Genomic DNA, 26496 nt, shown 5'->3' on the forward strand with positions numbered 1-26496 from the left:
GAGAGCTGAGTGCCTCTCTGTGCCCGAGGGCTCAGTCTGAAGGTACAGTATGTGTTGTGTCAGCAGTGGGTTTTGTATGTTTGAGAGAGTGGGTACGCGTTGGAGAGAGTGCGGCCTGACCCCTGACCCCCCAGATTATCCCGTAGCCTCAGGAGCTGAGAAATACAGGGCCTTCTTGCCAGCCCTCCCCACGCCCCTTACGAAGTCACATTCCGAGGGACACTTTTCCCACCAAATCCCAAACACACAACTCTATTCTTTCCTGGCTGAAGACCAGGAAAAGTGGGTGTTCACATGAGAGGGATTCTGCTTTCTGCTCATGGCGCTGGTGACCCCACATGTGAGGGCACAACCCAGTTCATCCAGCCAAGCCCACCGCCAGGGAACACACTGGCTTCTGTCACACACCAACCAACCCATTATCGTTGTATGTGCGGGTTACGCAACCTTCGCATGCACACATTTCACTAGGCCTGCAACTAACAATTATTAAATGATTAGTTTGCTCCATGAATAAAAATTTCCATATAATTTACTCAACCCCATGTCATCCAAGATGTTCATGTCTTTCTTTCTTCAGTTGAAAAGACAAGGATTTTTCTCCATATAGTGGACTTCAATGGGGATCTGCGTGTTAAAGGTCCACATTGCAGCTTTAGTGCAGCTTCAAAGGGCGCTACATGATCCCAGCCAAGGAATAATGGTCTTATCTAGCAAAATGATCAGTCGTTTTCTAAAAAAAACAACAAAAAAAAACAAATCATATACTTTTTAACCACAAATGCTCATCTTGCACCAGACACATTGTAAAGGTCATATTTGATGTATAAGACATATAGAAATGTTCATTTTTTTAAGAAAATGACAGATCGTTCTGCTAGACAAGAACCTTATTTCTCAGCTGGGATTGTGTAGAGTGCTTTAAAGCTGCATTGAAACTGCATTTTGGACCTTCAACCTGCTGATCCCCCATTGAAGTCCACTATATGAAAAAAAAAATCCTGGAATGTTTTCCTCAAAAACCTTAATGTCTTTTTGACTGAAGAAAGACATTAAAATATTGGATGACACAGGGTAAGTAAATTAGCAGGAATTTTTTTTTAAGTAATTCGTCACTTATTTCTTTGGTGAATTGATTATTTGGATATTTAATTTTGCATACTGAGGTACATAAAAGTCTAAAAGTCTAAAACAGGATCAGTTCATGACTTAAAATTAAGACACGTTTGTGTACTTTGTCTTATTGCACTGGCACATTTTTTCACTCATTCATAAGAGATTACAACTTAAGTTTTTAAAGTCTCTTTAATATCTTTTAAGACAAAATGGACTCATATTAAAGAGACATACACAGTTGTAATATCTTATCAATGATTAACTTTCTAAGTATTAACTTATATAAGTATTAACAACTTCTGCCATACAGTAGCAGTGTATAACTGTATAACAGTGTATAATGTTTGTGGTTGACATTCCATAGCATATACATTGTGAAATCATGGATTTTTGATGGTCAGACTTTATCTTGGAAAATGTGAGCAGAGTTTGTGAGAAACGTCACAGTACTGTGGTATTTTCTGAGAAGCAGAAAACCATTTGCTCTTTTCCATCTCAGTGCTGTCCAGCAGAAATAAGATATTAAAGCTATCGTTTTTGTTAGTGATATTTGTTTTCTTTTGAGAACACAATGATTTTAAACATATGTCTACAAGTGAGAGATTGCCTAATGTCATTCATAGTGTATCTTTGAGAGACATGTTTTTGTTTTTACAGGTTTTGAGAGATAAGAATTAGTTTTTGCAGTGGCAGATGTTTGGTTTTCTGTTCAACAAGGGCAGGAAATGACCTCCACAGCCGAACAGCTTTGGTCCCCGTAGAACAGCTGTAAGAGTTCCTGCACATCACTGATTAAAATAAAAGGCATAGACATCAGTACAGAACTACGCACGTTGTCTGTAGTCCACAGAGAAAATGACAAAATGGAAGGAAACCTGAAAAAATGTAATGGAAACATTACAGAAGAAGCACTGGAAAGTGAGAAAAGGATGGAAATTTAGAAAAAGAAAGGAAATTTGGTATTGACGAAAGATTTAAGTGTGGGTGTGTGTGCATGCGTCTGAAAGTAAGGAACACCCGCCAAATCACAGAGGCGTGTTTGCGTTCTGATTGGTCCAGGCCAAACTGAGGCGGCCAGTACTTGGAAACAATCAACAAAGAGAGAATGAGAAATGTCATTTCATATTGCAGTGATAGAGCTATTGAGTTTTCTATGGGAAGAAAACAGTACAGAGAGCTTAGAACCCAATATTAAAATTATCATTCTCCTGTCTGTTTTTATGAAAATTGAAGAATGTTGGAATGAGCTTCTGCATCCACTTGCCAAAAAGTGATGCACTCAAGCTAAATAAGCAATGATGAGAGCTAAATGGCCTCTGTACAGTCAGCTGGCATAGAGAAGAGTGGTTCCCACCCTAACCAGACCTGAAAGACAGTCAGTGAGTGAGTGTGCAAGCGAGAGAGGTTTTGAGCTCAGACTCTTGGCATACTTTCACACAGGCTCTGGACATCTGCCCATGCAGCCACGGAAAATGTCAAAGACACACCTAAGAGAATTAATGTGCACTCCAGAAAAATATTTCTCTTGATGCATTTACTTAAGAGCCTAAAATTTTGTGAAAGGGATAGTTCACACAAAAATGAATATACTGTCATTACTCACCCTCATGTCATTCGTTCCAAACCCGTAAGACCTTCGTTCATTCTTAGAACACAAATTAAGATATTTTAATGAAATCTGGGAGCTTTCTGACCCTGCATAGACAGCAATGCAACTGACACATTTAAGGCCTAGAAAGGTAGTAAGGACATTGTTAAAATAGTCCATGTGACATCAACTGTATTTTAAATTTTTGTGCGCAGAGAGAACAAAGATAATGACTTCATTCAACAACTTTTTCTCTTCTGTGTCAGTCTTTGATGCACGTTCACAAGAGTACCACAATGCACAAATTCACTATTTTAGTTTTCTTCAAACCGAGACGGCAGAAAGCGCATCCTGTTTGCTTTAATTATTTTACAAAAGTGCAACAATTTGTTGTTATTCTGAGTGCACACAAATAAACGTAGTCTTTACAGATTCTAAAGATGTATTACTTTTATCTGTATGACCAAAAATGACGGAGTATTTTAAGAGCAAGTGACCACACCGGCACCTCCATCTGTCATGCAGTGAGCGAGCTAATATTTAGCTTCCACATTTCGCACAGATACTTCAATATTTTTTAAATCAACATTTTTCTAGGTTAGCATTAGATTGAGCTGCCATGTTTTAGATGAAAAGCCATACTTGAGGTTGATGAATGATAGGTGGGCATATGGATGTCCTGTCTGATGTACTGTATTTCCACATAGACCAGCTGTTGACGATCTGTTCGTCACGGACTGCCTGACAATTTTGGTTGGCCAAGCCTCTTCTCGTCGATTAATGGTTAGTCAACTATTAGGGGGCCCTAGTCTTTACTACCTTTCTGGGCCTGTCAGTTGTCATCTGTGTTCCTGTCTATGAAGGGTCAGAAAGCTCTCTGATTTCATCATAAATATCTTAATTTGTGTTCCGAAGATGAACGAAAGAAATGACAGATTTTCATTTTTGGCTGAACTTGCACTTTCTGTTTTCCTCAGCATTATTTGTGGCATACGACAGTTTATGCTCCTCCTGGATGAACAGGGAGCTGAATTGTAAAGAGTGTCAGGTTATGACGGGCCCAGAACCACCGTGGAATTCTGGTAAAACTACAGTGTTGATAATCATGTGAAAAAACTTCTGGATTACATCCTCTACAAGAGAAAAATCACAAAACAGAAACACATCCTGTGTTGTGTTTCCACATTAAATTAAAAAATGAAACATAAAACCTAAAAGTGAAATCTAATGTAAGGTTGCTTTTATGACATTTGTAAAGGGTAAATAAAGAGGCATAAAGAAACGCATAAAATCTGAGATTCCCAGAGTGGTGGGTGGAGTTGAGGAATAAGAAACTGTTTTTTAGTAAGGAGTAGTTGTGGGATGAAGAAATGTGTCCTGTCTTGGAAAGGAGAGAGAGTTACAGGTGAATAAAAGACAGGACAGAGTGGGAAAAAGAGAAAGAGAGAGGTGTAGAATAGGGAGGGTGATTGGCAGAGCCTGTGGTTTGGCTGTCCACCAGGAGCAATCCGCCAGGCATCGTGGGAGCAGGAGGAGTGCCAATAATTACCTGGAGTAGGAAAGACGGGAGAGAGAGAAAAAAGCGAGTGAAACAGCTCTTTCCGGCTGTTACCTGCATATACAGCTGAGCCCGGAGGATTAGTGCAGTTTCGTTTTTTTGACACCACTCTCCTCCTTTTTCTTTCATCCCCTAAAAGCAGCCAATGGGGCTTACGGGGGTCTATGTTGTGTGTGGGTGGGGGGGTTTAGTTTTTGTGTCCGCAATAAAATCAGGGATATCATATATCGCCCCAGCTGGGTGGCAGCGGTTTACTTGTGTTCATCACCCAAGCCTGGCACAATCGCCGCAGTCAAAACGAGGTCGGACGGGGTTAATTGTGGAACAGAAGATTGAGTCCTTTAATCAGACTTTCAAAGTCATTCGAACCCCCTGAAAGTTTTCAGCCCTCATAGAAATCCCTGGAGAGGGAGCGGGAAGGTGAACAACTGCAGTGTAGTAATGGCATTAAAACTTGTGTTTTTATAACACACTCGCTCGACGTGACCTCTCGTAGCCGTACATGAGATCTGCAGAGGGATCACACAGAAGGATCCAACAGTGAGCTCTGAAAACATGTTTGTTTATTTCATGTTGATTTCTGTGTTCTTTAGCAGGCATGCGGGGAGACAGACAAGAGATAGCCCTGGGTGATTTACTGGCCTGTTGTTTACACTGGCAGCTCTGGCAGGCTGTTGCTCGAGCCAGCGGATACTCGGTAATGTATGCCAGGTGTTCTGCTACCCTCAAAATGACCATTTTCTTAATCAAAAAATCATTTTCTTAATGGCTATTTAAGCCAAATTTATAAACATCCTAAAACAAAATAAATAAAATGACATGATAATGTCACTTTAATGAAGGTTCATGCTTAAAACAGGAAAAAGTATGTGCCAGTGTGGTAACCAAAATAAACTTATTTCCCCTTTGAATTAAGTGTATATTAGTTAGCCTGGCAAATTGTTTTTCTTGTTTTTAGCCTAAACCTCATAAATGTATTTTTATGATTTCTCTAAAAACAAGATTTAAAGGGATAATTCCCTTTAAAAATGAAAATGTCTCATCATTTACTTATTCCCATGTCCTTCCAAACCTGACTTTCTTTCTTCTGTAAAACATAAAAGACGTTTTGGACAAAGAAAAAAAGTGTATATATGTGTATATACACTATCAGTCAAAAGTTTTTGAACAGTAAGATTTTTTATGTTTTTTTTTTTAAAGAAGTCTCTTCTGCTCACCAAGCCTGCATTTATTTGATCCAATGTGCAGCAAAACAGTACAAATCTGAAATAATTTTACTATTTAAAATAACTGCTTTCTATTTGAATACATTTTCATTTTTAAATGTAATTTATTCCTGTGATCAAAGCTGATTTTTCAGCATCATTACACCAGTCTTCAGTGTCACATGATCCTTCATGATCCTATTCAAGAAACATCTTTTATCATTATTATTATTATCAATATTTAGAACAGTTGAGTACATTTTTTAGGATTCTTTGATGAATAGAAAGCATTTATCAGCATTTATGAGAAAAAAAAACTGTTGTAACATTCTATATTCTCAAATAAAAAGACAGTTATTTTAAATGGTAAAATAATTACAAAATGTTACTGTTTTGCTGCACTTTGGATGAAATACAGCCTTGGTGAGCAGAAATTTGACTTGTAGTGTATACTTAATGTATTTTGTCATGTCTAATGTCATGATGTCTAATGTTTTTTGAATTTTGTATTTTTTAATTTTTTTACAAGGGCATAAATATTCTTCAAAATATCTTCTTTCCTGTAAAAGATTGAAAGTTTAATGGGTTTGGAACAAGAAATGGGTGAGTAAATTATGACATTTTTTGTTTTAATTTTAATATTGTATGTCATTTTGTCTTTCAAGTTAATGTTTCTTGTTTTAGGGATGTTTAGATATTTTAACTCTAAGGGAAGATATATATTAAGAAAATGTAGTGGTATGTGTAGTATTATTTTACAATTATTATTATTTCTATGAATTTGTGTGTAGCAAGATTCTTTATTATAATCTACAGTTAGAGTTAACACCATAAAATATCCAGTAATATGGAGTATCCAGTAATATTTCCAGATATAATGTTTGTTAGGATAGGACAATATTTGACAGAGCGACAACAATTTGAAAATCTGTAATCTGAGGGTGCAAAAAATCAAAATATTGAGAAAATCACTTTTAAAGTTGTCCAAATGAAGTTCTTAACAATGCATATTACTAATCAAAAAATAAGTTTTCATATATTTATAAGAAGTTCGACAAAATATCTTCATCGAACATGATCTTTACTTAAAATCCTAATGGTTTTTGGTATAAAAGAAAAATTGATTATTTTGACCCATACAATGTATTGTTGGCTATTGCTACAAATGTACCTTTGCTACTTACGACTGGTTTTGTGGTCCAGGGCCACATTTAAAATTCTGCACTAATTCTAGACTGCTAATCAAAGTTGTGAAAATCGGTCGAACTTCTTTGAATCTCAAGATGCCATCTTTTTTACAAACTTGGAGCTGGAGTCCTGCAGCCATTAAAGCAAAAGCAGGACGGACCACATACTAAGACCTTCTGACATTCGTGTTAATCTTTCAATTAAACTGTAGTCTACTAGAAGGCAAAACTGATTGAACTAAACAACAGTTAGTGAAGCAGCACGAGTCAGGAAATACTTCCAAAAAGCTTGAATGAAAACATAAGGAATTGATTATTTATCTTTAGGAATTTGGGCTCAGCCACTAATTGTCTCACCCAGCACCACCACTGATTGCACTTAACTTCTCCACCAGAGAAGCTCTTGTCCATTTGCCTCAGAGACAGGAATGAAGAGAGCGTCTAGACGACTGCTGCTTTTGGAAAGCTCCCGAGGCCTGGGTCTTGAAGACGTCCTATTGACAATCTGTAATGTCCTGCCTCTGCGCTGCAGGCAGAGGTTGTTTCAGATTGCGAAGGGCTGAACCAGAGATGACCCAGGCTGTGGACGGACCAGATGTTGCAGGAATGTGTCAGACAACCAGCATGCCAAAGATAATGCTGGAACCCTACGCACTCTTGCTGTTCTAACTCTCAAACGTACGTCTCGGAGAGCCAGTCTACGCCTGCTTGGCAACATTTGCCTTTGAAGTTCTTTTTGCACACGCTTTTATCCAAAGCAACTTGCATTGCATTCAAAGTACACACTACTTTGCCTAGGAATCAAACCCATGGCCTTGTGGCGATACTAGTGCCATGTTCTGCTGTTTCAGCTATGATGAATGTTCCCATAACACAGTCGAAACCTATGGAAAACAATACTGCGGCTGATTATGTCATAACTGTTTTGTGCCATCGCAATGGCCTGATAAGAATAATGGTCTTGTTTAATGAGATTTGTAACTCCTGCAATCGCTCAATTAGTAAAGAGGTCCCCTATTGAAAGCAGGGAACCTCAGCCCTCGTTTCCCAAATCAGCCACATCCCCAACCCCCTGCGCACCGTGGCCCACATCCCGTCCAAAGATTCGGGACACACAGCGGCCCCTTCCTCCCCCTCTTGCCTTCCATTTCCCTTTTGATTGTGATTGACAGATTCTTTGTCCCATTGTACTGAGCTGTCGCCTCTGATGAAGACACACGCACACACATGCGTGCATAGGAACGCACGCTCTCGCTCGTGCACCTTGGACTTGTTGCGGCAGACAGAAAGGTCTGCCATGTGAATGCGTTCACGATGGGTACATTTCAAGCTGCTTAGAAAGCAAGGACGTGGTTGCGTATTGCCGGATGTAGGCCGGGCGGATGGCCGGCCGGTCTCTGTGCAGTCCGTCTGCAAGCTGCGCTGTGCCGAGGTGGTACGGCTGAGAGGGACAGCTGGTGGGGGAGGCGAAAGGGATGCTCAATGTTGTCTGAAGAGTTTGTCATTAACACAGCTCCTCAGGGATGGGAACCAGGTCACATTCTCTCACTCCGCACAAAGCAGTGTGTGTGTGAGAGGGCTGGGGGTGGCGAGGGAGGGTGGCGGATGGGGACTAGGCCATGACCTCTTTATATCCATCAACATATCATTGGCCGGGTGTGCGCTGTCCAATCTGCAATGCGTCGGAATGTACTTATGCGCTTATTTTGCCCCGCTTGCTTTTGGTGTCTCTCTGCTTGCTGTCAAAATTTTTGTATCTCTGCCATATTTTGCTCTCGTTTTCTCTTTTTCTGTTTCTGGCTTTTGGTTTTTCCTTCCTACCTTCTACCCAACACACACTGGTTGCGTCTGAAATCACATAGTCTCGAAGTAGATACTTCTTTTGAGTGAGTACTTACTTGGTGACCACTAAAAAAGTAATTCTATATAGTACGACAGTATTGTGACGTGATGTCAAGTGACCTGCAGATTTGTCGTTTCACTGCCATTTAAATTTTCTCCTGCGGCCTCTATGGGATAGAAAAGCGTCTATTGGATACACATTTCAGAATCTTCCAGGAAGTAACAGGTCATTTGGGTACTTTGTGTATAGTGTTTTATGAATACTGTCAATTCGGACATACTCTTCTTTTCACATACTGTTTTTTGGCTGCTATATAGTATGGAAGTATGCGTTTTTGGAGGCAGCCATTTGGGGTTTCACAGTTGGAAGGCTAGGCTGTATCCTAGTAAGGCTGCATATCTGTCATCATTTGAAGGCTCCTTGGAAGGCAGCCTCCGTCTCTTGTCCAGATGCTTCAGATGTAGGCTGTCCCTCATGTCCTCCAGTCTCTCACAGTAGTCACTTTATATTCATTTAATAAAATGTTTTTTTTATAGGGTTGTCAAATGATTAATCGCGATTAATCGCATACAAAATAAAAGTTTGCCTAATACATTTGTGTGTACTGTGTGTAATTATTATGTATATATAAATACACACAAATTAATGTATATCTTTAGGGGAAATATGTTATTTATGTACAAAATATTTTTATTTATATATAATGTAAATTATATAAAACTAAAATAAATACATATTAAATATATACATGAATGTGTTTGTATTTATATATACATTATAATTACAAACAGTACACACATATATTAGGCAAACTCAAACTTTTATTTTGTATGTGATTAATTGCGATTAATCGTTTGACAGCCCTAGTTTATTAATATTAAGTATTTACATGAACTCTGGGGGTGGAAACTTTTATGACATAGCCATGCACACTTACTACACTGTCTCTCATTCTAGTGTTCACCACTGAGGGTCTTTGAAGGACTGGACTAGGAGGGACACAACCTCACTAGATACGGCCTTCAAATTTAAAAGCACCCATAGTAATGGCAGCACAGGTCCCAGAGTGTTGCTATGTGTGTACTACGTTTTTATTCTGCTAATGTACTCTGTCGCCCTCTGCTGGTTCAAATGAGAATATCTGGCCTCTGCTAATGTTGAAGAGACCACAACAGTAATGTGATAAGACGTTTTCACTGTTTGGAGAGGTCAGTGTTTATGTTGTTCTAAGCTCAACGGCTGATCAAAGAAGCAGAATTAAAGAAATGAACACTGCATATGAAAAAATAATGGGAATTAGAATAAGAAAAATATGCAACGAATGAAACATGCTTCCAGGCTTTGAGCAAAATAATCATATCACAATAATATTTAGGTTCAGAATCAACACGTTTCTAAATAGACCTTTAAGACCACATAAATGTTCATGTTAGTTAAAAAAACAGACTTAGCTTATAAAACAACAACAAAAAAGATTTGAACTCTTTCTCCACCAGTTGTCTTCCTTCACTAGGGTTTTTGGTTGTTGTTTAATGTATGATGGTTGTGTTATTTTGTATATGCATCTGCTTACATACAGCGGGTAAAATAAGTATTGAACACTTCACCATTTTTCCTGGTAAATATATTTCTAAAGGTGCTGTTGACATGAAATTTTCACCACATGTCGATAACAACCCAAGCAATCTATACATAAAAATAAAGCAAAATACATAATTTTTAGAAGTTGTGTAATAAAATGTAATGACACAGGAAAAAAATATTGAACTACTGAAATTTATTTAATTATTTTGTAAAAGTCTTTGTTGGTAATGATAGCTTCAAGACGCCTCCTGTATGGAAAAACTAGTTGCATGCATTGCTCAGGTGTGATTTTGGCCCATTCTTCAACAGAGTCTTCAAATCTTGAAGGTCTGATCTTTAGTTCTTATTTTCTATTGGATTCAAGTCAGGTGATTGGCTGGGCCATTCTAGGAGCTTTATATTCTTTTCTGAAACCAACTGCGAGTTTCCATGGCTGTGTGTGGCTGGGATCATTGTCTTGCTGAAATGTCCACCCTTGTTTCATCTTTATCATCCTGGTACTGTAGGTGTTGGGACTAAACCAGCTAACTTAATTTCTGAACTTATTTGTTTTATTTGCTTTGTATGTATGGATTACTTGGGTTGTTACTGACATCTGGTGAAAATTTCAAGTCAACAGCACCTTTAGAAATATATTTACTGAGAAAAATCAGTGTTCAATACTTATTTTACCCGCTGTGTGCAATTGCTTATTTTTGCTTCTTCTTTGTTTTTGTTTTTTTTAATTTATTTTTGGTTTGATCTTCTTTGGTGTTGTATTACTGCCACCTGCTATCTTATTTTAACTTAGTATTTATACTAATTCTGTAACTAAATTCATCTGTCCAGTCCAGTCCTTTCTAAGAGATTAAATATTTTTTGTCCTTGGTCATTATTTCCACATTCTACCATACTTCTACTATACTTATTTTCTGTAGCTGATTCTTCAGCTCTTGCCTTTGTTGTGTAAATTTCTTGCATGACATAAAGATGTGTTTAATTGTCTCCTCCTCCTGGCATTCATCACATAGTCTAATCATAATCTAGTTTAGACATTATCAGAGCAATATAAGATATACTACAGAGCTGTAATTATTGCTCTCCGTTCCTGTCCTGCAAGACACTTTAAGCACTATTTTACATTTATTAACTGTGTGACTTATGTTCTCTCCATGTTAGTTTTGTGTCAAAGAATCAAAAACACTCTTCTTTCTCTAAAGTGGTTCCATACTTTTCCATTTCTTTTTATTTGTAATAATCATAGCTTTTGTTTTTTCCACTTTGTGGAAGGAAGTGGCTTTTATTCAAACTGCATTTAATGAGAGATGGAGGGAAAATGTACAGTTGGATCATGGATTTCTTACATGGAAAAATTGGGCTTATTACAGTAGAAAACAGACTGTAATAAGCCAAAGTTTGTGTTCTATCATGTTTAATGATATATATACTTGATTAAGTCTTACCGCCACATAATCATATAAAACCAAATCTGAGTCTGAGGTCACCTGAATACATAAAACCTCAGGTTGTTCTCTCCTACTAGCAACAAATTGCTTAAAGTCTTGGAAATCAGCTATTAAACTTCTTGTGTTCAGTTGTAACTTTAGCATTATCACCCCACACATGAACTCTTACCTCATGTCTGAATTATCACCTGAATCCTTTAAGGTTTTGATTTACCTTTTGATTAACCTTGCTGTCCAACTTTCCCTTGCTCCTTATTATGTTTTCTTGCCCAGCCAGCTAAACTGCTTCAGCATTTAATACCTCTTTTGTTTAACCTTTTTTGCTGGATCTCCACCTCATTTTTAAGTACTTAAGTTACTTTACAGTGTTTTCCTCCATTTCCTCCGATTAGGATTTCTGCAGCTGATATGACTACTGGTTTCTTGTCATTATGATCGCCTGATCCCAATTACGATCATTAAAGCTTTGATATCTAAGCTCGCGGTTGATTACCACAGATGTTGCATTGGCAAGAATCAAATAAATAGGCACAACAAATATTCATTTTACAATAAACATTTTAATAGGCTTTTAAAAACAGAGTTCCTCCTTAGGTAGATCTTTTCCCTCAAAGGAAATTAGATCAGATTCTGTTTCCTTTTTCTCTACTCCTTTCATCATTCTTCTTACTTTTCACTGTGCCATTTCTCACTTTAAAGTTTTCCACTAGGTCCCTTACATTAACATTATTGGGAATCCCATAGATCACCCCCTTGCAACACCTTAAGGACATTAACTTTTCCAACATTAGCCAGTTTTCCAGCCTTTTCCATTTAGACTTTATTACATTCAGTTAACAAGTTCATGTCTTCTAGAATCCTTGCACATTTCACTTCTCCAATCTGATTTTTGTTCATTTAATTGGGTCCAACAACTTTGCTCTTTCGTTCTTTTCTTTCTCTCATTTCCTTAACTTTCTGACTTTCCAATGCTGGATGTTTTGGTCCCACTTTATATAAGTGGCCTTAACTGCTATGTACTTATGTAAAAATGAATTATTTGATACAGTGCTCTTATTGTGTACATACATGTTTTACATTGTACTTATGTTTTAAAAAAATCTGCATGTAATTACACCCACCTATACCATCAAATCTGTCCTTAACCTTATCTGAATCCCACCTCAGTGGTGTTTTGCAATACAAAATAAACACAATAAGTACATTGTACTTATTTTCTGATGTAAGTACATACACTGTAATAAAATACATCACAACAATTTGTTGAGTCAACTTAAAATAATTTGTAACCTGGCTGCCTTAAAATTTTAAGTTCAGTCAACTCAAAAAAACATTTCAACTTGAAATGTTAAATTATACTAAATGACAACTTAAAAATTTTAAGGCAGCTGGGTTACTTACCCATCTGTTAAGTTTAGCAAACACAAATATCTAAGTTGTTACTTAGTACAACTTAACGTTTCAAGTTGACTAAACTTATTTTAGTTTACTGAACTTAAAATTTTAAGGCAGCAAGGTAACAAATTATTTTAAGCGGACTCAACAAATTGTGTTTTTTTTTTTTTTTTTACAGTGTAGTAGTTAAAGCCTCCTAATATAAAGTGGGACCAATGTTTTTTTTCTTCCTTTTCCAACTTTATCCATTCATTCCCTTTCCCACACTTTCCCATTCGTTTATTCTCCTCTCATCTTTCTCACTGCAATCCATACTGTTACTCTGTTACTCATCAATCTGTACCTATACAGGCCTTCGGCTGATAATCCCAGTCCAAGTTTGTCCCACTACCTAAATTTACTATATTCACAATATCTAAATTCACAGTCCTCAGTCTGCCCAAGTGTGTTGTTATATTTTGACTCCCTCAGTTGTTAGTCCTCGAAAAAACGTCCAGCAACAGCAATGCGTCGGTCCCTTTACCCTTTGAGCTTCAGACTTGTTTACACTCAGACGAGTCTCTGCCAGGCATGTTTTGATCCAGACATTCAGTATTCTTTCAGAAGATGTGTAATAGCGCCTCCTACCATATAACAGTGAAAACACGGAAAGCTGAAAAACTCCATCAGTCGCAGCGAAGCGTCTCATAAATGACTGAAAATTCAGGGAAAGATTAAACAGACATTTACTTGTAAATCATTAGTACAAATAAAGGCAGCTATGTGATTCTTTTTCAGTTCAATCATGACCATTATAAGCATCACAGTTAGCTTTTGAAATGGTCTGTTATGGTGTACCGTTTCTTTTTTGTAAACGCAAAATGCTTCAAAATTCACAATCACGGTAATAACTTAAACCAACCTTTAAAACAAAGTCTGCTTTGACAGTAACTCACTTATTTAGGTGAACAGAGGTGCTGGCATTATAACATTACATATACGTGTTGTTTGTATTCTTCTGTTTGATGCACTGAGTTGTGTCCTGCTCTGCTGTGAACTGAGGGAATTGGAAGTGTGTGTGGAAGTGTCTCACTGCTGCCCTCTTCAGTCAGGAGAAATGGTGCGCCTGCGCAGGCAGCTGCATGTCAGGCATTTGAGGATGCTCATTGTAATGTGCATAAGTGAGCCGAAGTTAAAGAGCAGGTTGTAGAAAGTGTGCACTGAGAGTCCTCCGGTCTCATCCGCGTATTTCATGGCCACAATGGGCGTGTAGAGGCTGTTGGTCAGATTCCGGAATCGGGGTCGGCTGGATTCAATCACTTTCTTGGTGCACTGGATTGTGGGTAATTAAAAGGGAAAAATAGCAACAAGTTTAGTGTATAAACAAATATCTGTCGAGATTCTAAGAGCTTCTCAGTGCAATGAACTTATAGCGGTTATATGTTTGCAGTCAAATAGTGGCACGTACTTTAGCAATGTCATCAGGGGTTTGTCCCAATGCCTCAAAGATATCGATGGATGATGGTATGTACACATCCTTGAAGTATCTGACTGTGTCTGCATCAGCTCCAGGATATTCCATCTTGGCCACCTCTTCCATCATCTTCGTTTCAAACTCTGTATGCACTGGGCCTGGCTCAATCAGTGATAGTCTAGGAGTATCAAGGGAATGCTACATTAGCACAATAGCACTCTTTAATGCCAGTAAGATGAATTATAAAAAAGCCTGTTAACACCAAAACTGATGAGCAGAAAAACAGATGTGTAGAGCCATGTAATAAATCAGTCAATTAATCTTGAGAAAAAAACTCATAATAGGAATTTTAATGAGAATAAAGTCATTAGTTTAAGAATAAAGTACCTATTCTAAAAATGACATTTCTCTGCATATACACTGTCGAAAATTAGTTTTTGAATATCTAAATAAAATAAAGATTACTGGAGCATGTTACTGGCTGTTTCTTTGTAATTCATTTACTAGCAATTTTTCAGTGAAAATAATTTAGTTTTTTTCAACTGAGAGATATTTCCAGTATTCCTACTGTAATTACGGCAAAGCTGCTTGTTAGGGGCCAAGCACTGAAGGTGTGAAGGCACCTATTGTATCTGTTGGCATTCTTATTATTATTCTTCTTCAGCTCTTGAAGTCTATGGCAGCCCAGAATCCGCTTCCCGCTTGCGGGAAAGTTATGTAATTTGGCACACAGATCGAGGACAGTATTAATATTAACCACAGCAAGTTTGGAGTCTTCAACTCAAACTCTGTAGCGCCACCACTTGTCCAAAATTTCACTGATGTCATGCAGTGCCACTTTGTGGTCAAATGTAAAGTAATATAAAAGAATGCTAATAACATTTGATTAAATTCGCCTATTATAATGAAGAGTCATCTTAATATATTTCTTGGGTCATGCCGAGAACATCAATACCAATTATGCCAAAATTGGCTGAACTTCCTGTCCGCCATTTTGATTAATGTTCAAAACCTACTTTTTCGAACTCCTCCTAGATCGTTTGTCCAATTTTCATCATCTTTAGACCATGCTGGCTAAAAGTTATGGATTTCGTGTTGAAATACGAAATGGTTTTTGTTTAACGCATCAAATGAATTTGTTGGAAAAATGCCAACCTGCATCTGAGGCTAAATCTCTGCAAAGCTTTGACATATTGACACCAAACTTTGTATCTGCCGTTGTCACCTCACACTGACCACGCCACATCAATTTAATAACAACACCACCTATTGGTCAAGAGTAATAAACCATTCATTAACCATTAATTATGAAATTTCCATAAATGCTAATTATTTTTGATTGCATTAGCCTATTGTAATGAAACTGATCTCAAAATAATCCTTGGGTCATGCTAGCAACATACATACCAATTATGCCAAAGTTGGCCAAACTTTCTGTCTGGTATTTTGATTTAAGTAACCTACTTTCACGACCGTTTGTCTGATTTTCACTAAAATCGAGTCAGATCATCTTCAGACTGTGCTGACACAAAGTTATGGCTTTCATGTCGATAGACAAAACCGTTTTTGAAGCAAATTTGAACCATGATGCCAAAATGACCCTGAGGCTTTATCTTTGCAAAGCTTTGACATATTGACACCAAACTTTGTGTGTGTCATTGTCACCTCACACTGAACATACCACATCGATTTGATAACAGTGCCACTTATTGGATAACCCATTAAAATCATATTAATCGTGACTGTATTTGATTTTTCAGTGGTTTTGCTTGAAATAATAAATACGTCTTCAATTGCTCATTTTTAAAAAACTTTTTTTGTTAACAGAAACTGAGAGTATTGTTATCTTTAATTAATTAACCATGACATATTTTGTGAAGTGCGTGTTCTCCAATATAAACAATAGTTTTCTAGGGAGAAAAAAAATAAATACGATATCAGTTCAATGATACATTTTTACAATAATATCAAACAAAACTACTTCAGTCTGATGTAGAATTTTTGTTATTTTCTGAAAATGACAAAAAAATCACGGTTCTATCATGACAACTCTCAATGTTGATGTATTTGGTCTTTTTGCTGAATTGATGCTGCTGTTGGTTATTGGTGTTGTTGTAGATGTTGCGATACAGGAACTTGCTACAGCCAATACATATGCATACATACGGTGTTGTAAGTATTTATGACATACTACTTCCACACAAAGAGCATATATAATAACCCATAGCAGATCTATACAGGTGGAGCTGGGGAGGTAGAGGTTTTCAGAGTAACTCTGAAAGCGCACTGCGAAATGCTCAAGTGAAATGTTAACCAGCCATTTAAATGTAAAGCAGTAAATTCAATGGCTGTGTATGCAACATGAACCAATCAGCTTATACCAAGCAGTTTGATACTGTGAATATCATAAGTTTGTGTTAATGACTTGTTGTTCTTTGTGTTTTTCATGCCGAAACTTCAAAGCTGACATGCATAGGCCCCCAATCAAAGAGTTCAGATCACTTACTTCACATTAAACTTCAGCAGCTGCACAGCCATGCTCTCACAGAAGCCCTCTATGGCGAACTTAGAGGCTGTGTAGACATCATTGAATACCACACCTGCAGATGAGTTGAACAGAGACATATTCAATGATAATATCATTGTTCATTGCCCTCTAAAAGTGGCCCAAAGCATATGTGCCATATCTGGCTGTCATACTGCTCTACAGCAAGTGCATAACTCTGAATGGCTCTATTGTCCCTCTGACTGTTAAGCATTCAGCTGTGTGACAGAAGGTTTCAGTCAGCGCTCTAAAGCCTGGTGTGTCCATCTTACCCTGCAGGCCCATTACGCTGCTCATGACAATAATGTGACCGGCTCGCCGCTTCTTCATGTCCGGCATGACCTCTTTTATCATGCGTACAGTTCCGAAGAAGTTGGTCTCAAACACTTTTTTCATGTCATTCATGCTGATGCTCTCCACAGGGCCCAGCAAACCCACGCCTGCATTATTAACTGGAAAATCAGACAGGAAACATGGGTTATGGTCTTGACTGTTCCCTGAGGCGTTATGCTAGTATTGATCTACGGCGACAATATATTGTTCAATTAATATTAGTCAGCACACGCTTGTCTAGTTTCTATCAATCTCATGTCTGTGTTACATTGAATTGACTGCGTTTGTAACACTTTTTTGTACCTTTTGTGCCTTTTTTGTAGTCTGAACAGGCTAAAAACATGTGAAATCCAATTTGTATAAGCCTTCGAACGCCGACTCGCTTGAAATCCTATTAAAGCTTTTTGTTAATGCGTTCGAGTCTGAACAGTCAAATAGGATTTGATTGGATTTGTGTGTCTTTTTTATTCGTCATGTGATTGGTTAATACAATAGGTGTTTCGACAAGAACAAAAACAACAGGTGGTCATTATGTGACCATTGTAATCACATCATGTAATCATTGCTTTAATGAGTTCATTGTTAACTAACCGCATGATCTGTATATTCTTACAACTGTACATTTGTCATAAGGAAATTTGCAACAGCTTGGGGATGAGTAATTGTTGAGTGAACTATCATTTTAAGAGAGTAATGTGGACTAAAAAGCAGTGACTAATGGGATTGTGTAAGTTAACTATCCTTAGCTTGCTGAAATCAAACAAAACTGTACATTGTCAAACTGTATATTTATGTCATAAGGACATAAATGTACAGTTTGACTAAGTCAGCTTTGAAACAATATGTATTGTGAAAAGCGCAATACAAATAAATGTGAATCAAATTGAAGTTTACTTGAAGGTGGACTTGTAGTGAACTTTAAATCTTAAAAGTATATTTATCTTTCATATATATTAAAAAACTGTGCTTGCAGATAACATTAATGAAATTAAGTGCAATTAAAGAGAGTTCACTTTTATTAATGTTTAACAATTATGTACACTTTTCAAAACTGCAATACTAATAATATCAAATATTATGGAACATTTCAAATCATTGTTTTGATATTTTGTTGTGCTTAAACCTTGAAGTAATTACATTTGTTTTAATGTATTGACGTACTAAAGCACAACTGTTATTCAGTATCATCTGTCATTTCCGTAATAAGTACTCTTTTTAAAACTTTCCTAAATGGTACATGTTTTTCTCAAGTGAACGTGTTTTGGTGGGCAAGTTTAGGATATAAAAGGCCACAGAGCATGTCAAATGTGTTTGATATCAGCAAGCTAAGGATAGTTAACTTGCACAATCCCATTAGTCACTGCTTTTTAGTCCACATTGCTCTCTTAAAGTGATAGTTCACTCAACAATTACTCATCCCCAAGCTGTTGCAAATTTCTTTGTTCTGCTGAACACAAAATAAGTTATTTTGAAGAACAGTTTCTAGTCCCCATTGACTCCCATTGTATTTTTATACTATGGAAGTCGATGGGGACCAACAACTGTGTAGTTACCAACATCTTCAAAATATCTTCTGTTGTGTTCCACAGAAGAAAAAAATGCATACAGGTTTTGAATAACTTGAGGGTGAATAAATGATGACTGGTAGACATCTCGTTTATTTAATTAGATCACTTTAACGGTGGTATTGAGTGTCAGGGTATTTTATTGTTTGTAATGAATGAGAATGAGAAACAATCAATGGTAAAACCAGTGTTGGGGAAAGTTACTTTTAAAAGCATTACAATATTGAGTTACCTACAGAACTACTTACAGAATTAAGTTACTCTTTTACTTTCTATGGAAAGTAACGCGTTACTTTTTAAATCTGGGCAGGGCTTGCTTGTTTGTTTTTAATAAAAAAGGTTTTATTTTTGGCAAATGTAAAAGCCTTTTTACACCAAAAGCCTCAGGCTTTGAGAAAAGTAAATTCACGTCTGTACAGTAGAAAAAAATATCAACTCTTCAGCAATAAAAAAAGAAAAACAAATGTTAGATTATCTTGAGTAATTTTTGCTTATTAGTATGGTTGAATTGGATCATCAAAGGTCAGCAGCAAAGACATTGGTTAATAAAATGGGATTAAATGCATAAAGGATATGTATGATTTAACATAATAACATACAGGTTTGCGTCATATTCAGAGTTGAATTTCACTGTTTTTATTGATTTTGAGGAATACTGAATCTGTTTTGTAAGTGAGATGAATTAACGCATGTTCACTTTTATTCTAGAACTAACATCTTACTCCCGATTTCTCCCAACATGGGGACAGGAGAATCAGTAATCAGTAAATGGGGGGGAAACTTGAAAAAAAGTAACTCAGATATTTTCTTGTCAATTAAAAAGTAATGCGTTACTTTACTAGTTAACAGCCCATATACAAAATTGGATTTCCCCTGCAGTGTGAACAAAGCCTATATGAGGTCAAAGGCATTCTGCACTCACTGAGAATGTCGATGTGGCGGTCCTTGACATTGTCAATACACTGCCTGACTGAGTCATCACTGCACACATCCAGAGACAGCAGTGTCAAGGTCTTTCCGTATGTGTCACCCGCTGCTTCCACCAGCCGATCCTTCTTTTTCAGGTCTCTCATAGTGGCAATAACTTCAAGACAAGTGACAGAGAATCATTTTGTTATCAACAAAGCAATGGTAATGATGAGTGTGATGAGTAATAATGAGTAATAATGAGTATGAGTAAACCAAAAGACTAATATCTACATGTAAAGGTTTTATATAGAGCTAAATAATGGCACTATTGTTTTTTTTTTTTCAGAGCTGCTTTACAGCAGAATTTGAAGAATTTTGCATTATTGATCATGTTATTGTACTGTGATGCCACTAAACAATTAAAGTGCTACAGTATACAAATAAAGGTGACTTGAGTTGACTCCTAGATGCTTTGTCCTAAAATCACCGCAGGAGATTGCGGTTTGATTTCATTTTATCCCATCCTTCTTTTTTTAGCGTTGACATATATGCTGATCCAAACAAAGCACTCAGTCTAATCAGTGGTAAGTGTTGCTTAATTAAACTATGGCAGAAAGATAAGCTGAAGAGATTAACATTTTGATGCACTTTGCACTTTAAACAGCTGAGGGGACATTGACCTAAATCAAGCACCCATCCCAGATGTAATAATAAGCTTGCTGAACATCATTCATCTGTAATTGTTGTAGTTGGATTTGGAGTAATCAGTGTTATCCTTGTAAAAACACTAGAAATCCAGTTTGACAGAGTAAAATCAGTGATCAACTGGAATGCCATGTCAACTATTGTAAAGATACACTGTCAGGAAGGTTGCAAAATTAATCAAAAGTGACAGTAAAGTGTTCGCAGTGTTACAGAAGATTTATATTCTTATAAATGCTTATAAAAGCATCACGGTTTTCACAAAAATATTAAGGAAATATTACACTTTCAACATTGATAAATGTTTTTTTTTTTAGCAGAAAATTAGCATATTGGAATTATTTCTGAAGGATCATGTGACACCGAAAACTAGAGTTATGATGCTGAAAATTCAGGTTTGCATCATAAGGAATAAAAACATTTTAAAATATAGCGGCAAGCAGTGACTACCAGGGTTCAAGCACTTAGCATTTAAGCATGTCAGGAAAAAGATATTACATATTTTTCAGCAAGGCTGTACCCACCTAAATCAATTATTAAAAAGCATTTTTGGCAAATCCAGGTCATTTACCAAAGAAACAGGGTTTTTGAGTCCTTTTTAACTGTGCTCCGAAAAGTTTTTTTTGATTTAGGCTTTATAGGATTTTGGGGAAATATGTACAGGTCCATCTAAACGAAAATGTCAACATTTTTTGATATTTATTGACCCAGAGAGTCCAGAAAATTGTACTGCAGTTTTTTTTTTTTTCCAGACCAAAAGCAAAAGACCAAAGACTAGTACACAAAAGTAGGTTTTTGACAACCTTTCAATCATTTAACAAATGGTTTGATTTACAGCAGTGGTTCTAGTGGCCCGGAATGAGGAGTTTTGTTCCTGTCAACCTCCGTTTACCTTGTCTAACAGGTACTCAAACATGTTTTTTGAGATATGCAAATGTCCTTATAAACACTCCTGGCACTTTGGGCCAAGACTGTGCACATTTATATGTTTTTTTTTCCTTCTAATAGCGCCACCAAGTGGCCAAGCTCTGCAATTTGTTTTCCTGTGACCTCAGATTGAACTCTTACATAAGTGTTCTGATCTCATTCCATTTAGGAGTTATAGGTAGTTTACTAAAAATTGCCCTGCCCCTTTCGAATGTTTTGGTGTCCCTTTGCGATGGTGAGTCAAAAGTAGTTTTTTGCTAATTATTGATATTCACTCTCCATAATGCATTCACTCTGTTCTGGTTTGGTTCCGGTTGGGTTAAAAACCTAGCATTGGTTTGCAAAAGTAGTTTTTGAAGAGGCTCACAATCGAATCTGAGGCATTCCAATGAAATAAGACACGTGAGCCTGCGCCTAACGGTTTAGGAGTTATGAGTGATTTTGTACATTCGATCACTATAGCGCCCCTGTCAGGCCGATTGGGGCAAGCCTGGGTCACATTGTAGGTGGTTTGAGTACTACCATCTCTCCAAGTTTCAAGTCTCTACGACTTACGGTTTGGTCTGCACAATCAGTTTTACATGGAGATCGCTGATCCGTGACCATTCTAACAATTACAATAGGGTTTCAACGTTATGCGCTTGAACCCCTAAATATATTACAATAGAGAACAGTTGTATTAAGTTGCAATATTGTTTCATAATTATTTACTGTCATTCTGATCAAAACAGAGAGCATAAGGGACTTTTAAAAAAAAAAAAACATTTAAAAATCGTATAGACTCCAAACTTTTTAACAGTAGTATACATATATATTTTTCCACTCTTCTCTTTTCTAGCCGGTATTACTTTGTATTACAGCATTAGTAAGGTTGCTACCTTCGTAGCATGAATCGCTTTGTTGTATGCCTCATTTTAAGTCAATTTGGATAAAAGTGTCTGCTAAATAAATAAAGACATTATTCAGTTTGAACTTCAACAATCATAGGCTTACTCTGCTTCTTAGATGCTGACAGGAATTATTTAGCTGTGACTGTCTCTGTGACACTACCACACCTCGAGTACATTGATGTTTGATTTGCTGATTATATCGTCTCTAATTTTACAGATAAACCTCCGTAGAGGATAAAAGTGTTGAAGCGTCATTCATTCGGCAGATTATTGCAGTCTGTCAGCAGACAGCATCCTTGATCAGTCACAGCCCCAGCTGCTGTTGACAAGTGCCAGTAAGCATGAGAAGACTGTAATGCATCTGTAAGGTGATGATGGAGACGCAGCTGCTAGGAAATCTGCATTCCTGTCTTCTTAAACTAGATTTCATTTGTGTATATAAAGCATAAGCTGTACTTGATGAGAGCAGAAATTAATTCTTACGACACACAAAGCCTGTGTGGTCAAACTAGGCCACAACATAAACGTGTTTGCGAGAACAAGCGCCTCATTGTTAAAGCTGTTGTTTTAGAGTAAGACTTGAAGCAGATTAAACATTCTTGAATGAGCCACTCTCTCTTGTAATTGGATTTTTTTTGGCTTCTTTGAAGTTGGCATATATAACTGCTCCTCATTATATCCAGAACCAATGAAATGTTTAATCTCAGAGGATTTTGTTTTTCTGAAAAAATCCACTGTTGCAATACTCTTCGAATGAGAACAAAGTTCAAACGGAATTAATTTAAAAGATGAAAAGACTGAAAGAAATGTGTAGATGGAAAAGTTCCTCTTCTGATTGGGTTTCATTTTAACTTCTTCGTTTTAACTTTTTTAAAAGCATCCCTTCCGTGTAGTGAAATAAGGGGATTTCAACAGGGGGTCTGTACGGGTACCCCAGGGGGTCTGCCATACTTAGTGTTAAAATTACAGAAGAAGCTACAGAAGCTGTTTAATTGTCCTGTACACGCTTGTGTGTATTTTATTTTGTGATTTAACCGGAATGAAAGGACAATCTCTGCAATGTCATTAAGCGACTGACAGAAGTGCACATGTGAAGAGAAAGTTCCATCACTAATAACATTGCAACAAACATTAAGCATGATTTCCAAAACAACAGATTCCAGCGCCAGATCGTATCTTATGTAACAGAAACGAAGGTACGTCTGTGCCACGAGACGTTCAAAAAGTGGTGGGGACATGTCCCACCCGTCCCACCTGTAAATTAAGCCTATGTTTAAAGTAGCCCAATTTCCGCAGAAAATGTGATAAATCCTGCATCTTGTGTTCGTGTGCGTTCGCAAATCAGCCTGAATGAACAATATAATGGAGTTAATGGGAAGACTAATTTAAAAAAGTAAGTAATCAACTCACACACTTAGATATAACCACTTTGTTACGTCAAAGTAAGACTTAAACTGGCATAAAAACATGATCTGTGGGAGTTTTTAGTGAGTTATCACCTTGGTGAAATGTAAAGTCTCTGTGTCTGAGACCAATATTCACCAAGCTTTGATGACTGACGATCTGAAAAATTAAAAAAAAAGTTAACTAATAATAAGAACATAAGTTCACAAGTTATTATTCGAGTTATTATTTTGGAATAAATGTAAAATGACTTAAAAACACTAACTTGATGAGATTTATACTTGGCTTTAATAAATAAAATATTGATTGCATTGCTCATGTATAAATATACAATAGAATTGTTTTTCCCTTTTCTGATAGTGTGAGTAATGTTTATTTAACCAAGAAAGTGTGACTGGGACATGAATTTACATTTAATGAAAAAAAAAAAAAATCTTGAGGACTTGGCCTCCTCATTTCAGAACACCACTGGAGAAATGAATGTGTGCAGTAAGCATTATTTTAAATAGCCTACATAATGTACATGTCAGACTTATCTCTCAATCCACCAACGGCCTAAAAAAAGGTCGAAGACCCCTGGTGTAAGCCAAACGCATTGTGTTTGATTGACATTAATGAGTCTGTGGATGTAGCTGAGTAGGAGATAACAAATGTCCAATGGTTTTGCCCTGCTCAGAGTGCAGATGAAGTCTTCAGACGACCCTCGCTTTAGAGCCCTCACTTGTACAGGTCTCAAACTTTGTCCCTCTCCCAACACTCATTCCAGTGTGTGAACTATGGGCGCATTAGACACGGCACTAAACCAGGGCAGCGGTCTACAATTCACAGCCATAAAGGGAGCTTTGTACTGGAGAAGTCACTTGAAAGAGAACTGGCAGTCTCTTTATGATCTCCGCCTGGCAAGCGGTATCCTTGCGGAGCCGTACCCTGGAAACTGCGCTTTCACATGATAATAAAGAGCCTTTGGGTTCAACTAGAGAAAAAGTGAATGTATAACCTCGCGGTTGGGATGAAGAGACAAACGAACTCTCCAATATACAGCGTGTTATGTAATGAAAACGTCCAACAGTTGCGTTACAAAATGAGACTTGTATGCTATTAACACCGACTGTAAACGTGTGAACTTCTAGAATCTACAGCTTAGAGCGTTCGAAAATATTCTAACCAAGAATAGAACGTTTGAGCGCTGAAGGAATTAGAACGCAAATGAGCGCGTTTACCATGGTAACGCTTCTGTTCGTCTCTGGCCAGCAGCACGGCGATCCGCAGTCCGATCCCAGAGGAGCAGCCGGTGATCAGCACCACTTTCTGCTCGCCGCCACTCGCCATGGCAACTCCTGTCTCAGCTGCAAGCTGTATCAGCAGACTTTAAAAAACTTAAAGCGGATCATGCAACTCGGCGCGGCTCATGTGAGCGGGTTATGCAGTCACATGGCAGACAGAATCGATTAGTTAAAGGAGGACGTAAACACGCATGCTTACTTACGTGAGCATCAGCGTTTACTGTACTGCTTTGAAAAACAAACAGATTAACGCAGTCAGATGCATTGCGAGCTGTGGGTGCAAAGGGGAGAGAGGTGTGTGTGTGTGTGTGTGAGAGAGAGACTCAGTGCGTGTGTTTGGGGAGGGGGCGGGGGGTCTAAGGCGAGAAAAAAATAAAGAAAATAAGCAAAACAGCAAACATTTAAAAGTAAACAGTTTGAATTCGATTAATATCAATTGTTAATTACATCGCAGTTTCACACTTTCTGGTCTGTTAGTTAAGTGTAGCGAATGATCATTATTTTAAAATGCTGCAGTACAACATGCATAACAGGACATTTTAATATATATATTATACATTATTATTATTTTTTCTTCTGTAATTATATTATGTTGTATTTAGTACATTTAGAGTTTGTTATTAATGATAGCATTGAGTTCGGTTTTGCGTTGCCATCCTCCGCTTATAAATAACGTAATTGCTAATTAAATTAATCATTTTGTTTTTAAAGCATAGGGCTATTTGTTTGATATTGCACTCCATTTTGACAAAAACGTTGGCTGTTTTTTTATTTATTTATTTTTTTTAGTTAGTAGATTCATTTATTTTAATATCATCTAAGAGTGAATATAATGACCATACACATTTTTTACACTCATATCTTCTCGGTAAGTACATTAGTCTGTACTGCCACCTGCTGGTAAAACTTAATACAACAAATACAGCTTTAATAACTCGTGTAGCGATGATGAGTGACGATTTTATATATACATATATATTTTTCATTACGATTTGAACATTTTTGGTTGTGATGAAAATATAAATCTATATCAATATCAAAATGTCTTGCATCATTACTCCAGTATTTAGTGTCACATGATCCTTCAGAAATTATTTTAATATGCTGATTTATTATCAGTGCTAGAAGCTTGCTAATATATTTTTTTCAGGATTCTGAAAAAGAACAGCATTTATTTAAAATAGAAATCTAACATAATACTTTAAGAAAATAATACTTTTATTCAGCAAGGATGTGTTAAATTGATTAAAAAATGTTAGCAGAGACTTATTGTTAGAAAAGATTATATGTATATTTATATACACTGCCCTCCAAATGTTTGGAAACACCCATGAAAAGTGGGTTTTTGGACAATATTGGCATGAATCCTTTTTAATTTGTGATAATTTTGCACTGATAAGGGACAACACAAATTACGAAAACATATTTTATTACATAAACAGTTTATACATAGAAAAAACTTAAATTTTCTTTTCATCAAAATATCCACCATTAGCAGCTATTACAACTCTGCATTATCTGGGCCTAAATTCATTGTATTCTAAAGCTAAATGGCAATCAATTA

General features: G+C 36.9%; 1 protein-coding gene across 1 annotated transcript; it reads right to left on the reverse strand.

Annotated features, from left to right (window-relative positions):
* Positions 1-12066: 12066 nt before the first annotated feature.
* Positions 12067-25214, reverse strand: rdh8a (retinol dehydrogenase 8a). The gene is made up of 6 exons (XM_051106694.1): positions 24870-25214; positions 19740-19901; positions 17192-17371; positions 16881-16974; positions 14369-14552; positions 12067-14232 (listed from the first exon to the last, which is right to left on the reverse strand). Exons 1-6 carry the CDS (start codon positions 24976-24978, stop codon positions 14005-14007), a joined length of 957 nt encoding a protein of 318 aa, XP_050962651.1. The 5' UTR covers positions 24979-25214; the 3' UTR covers positions 12067-14004.
* Between the last annotated feature and the right edge of the window lie 1282 nt (positions 25215-26496).

The sequence above is a fragment of the Labeo rohita genome, chromosome 3 (genome assembly GCF_022985175.1).
Source record: "Labeo rohita strain BAU-BD-2019 chromosome 3, IGBB_LRoh.1.0, whole genome shotgun sequence".
Classification (NCBI taxonomy): domain Eukaryota; kingdom Metazoa; phylum Chordata; class Actinopteri; order Cypriniformes; family Cyprinidae; genus Labeo; species Labeo rohita.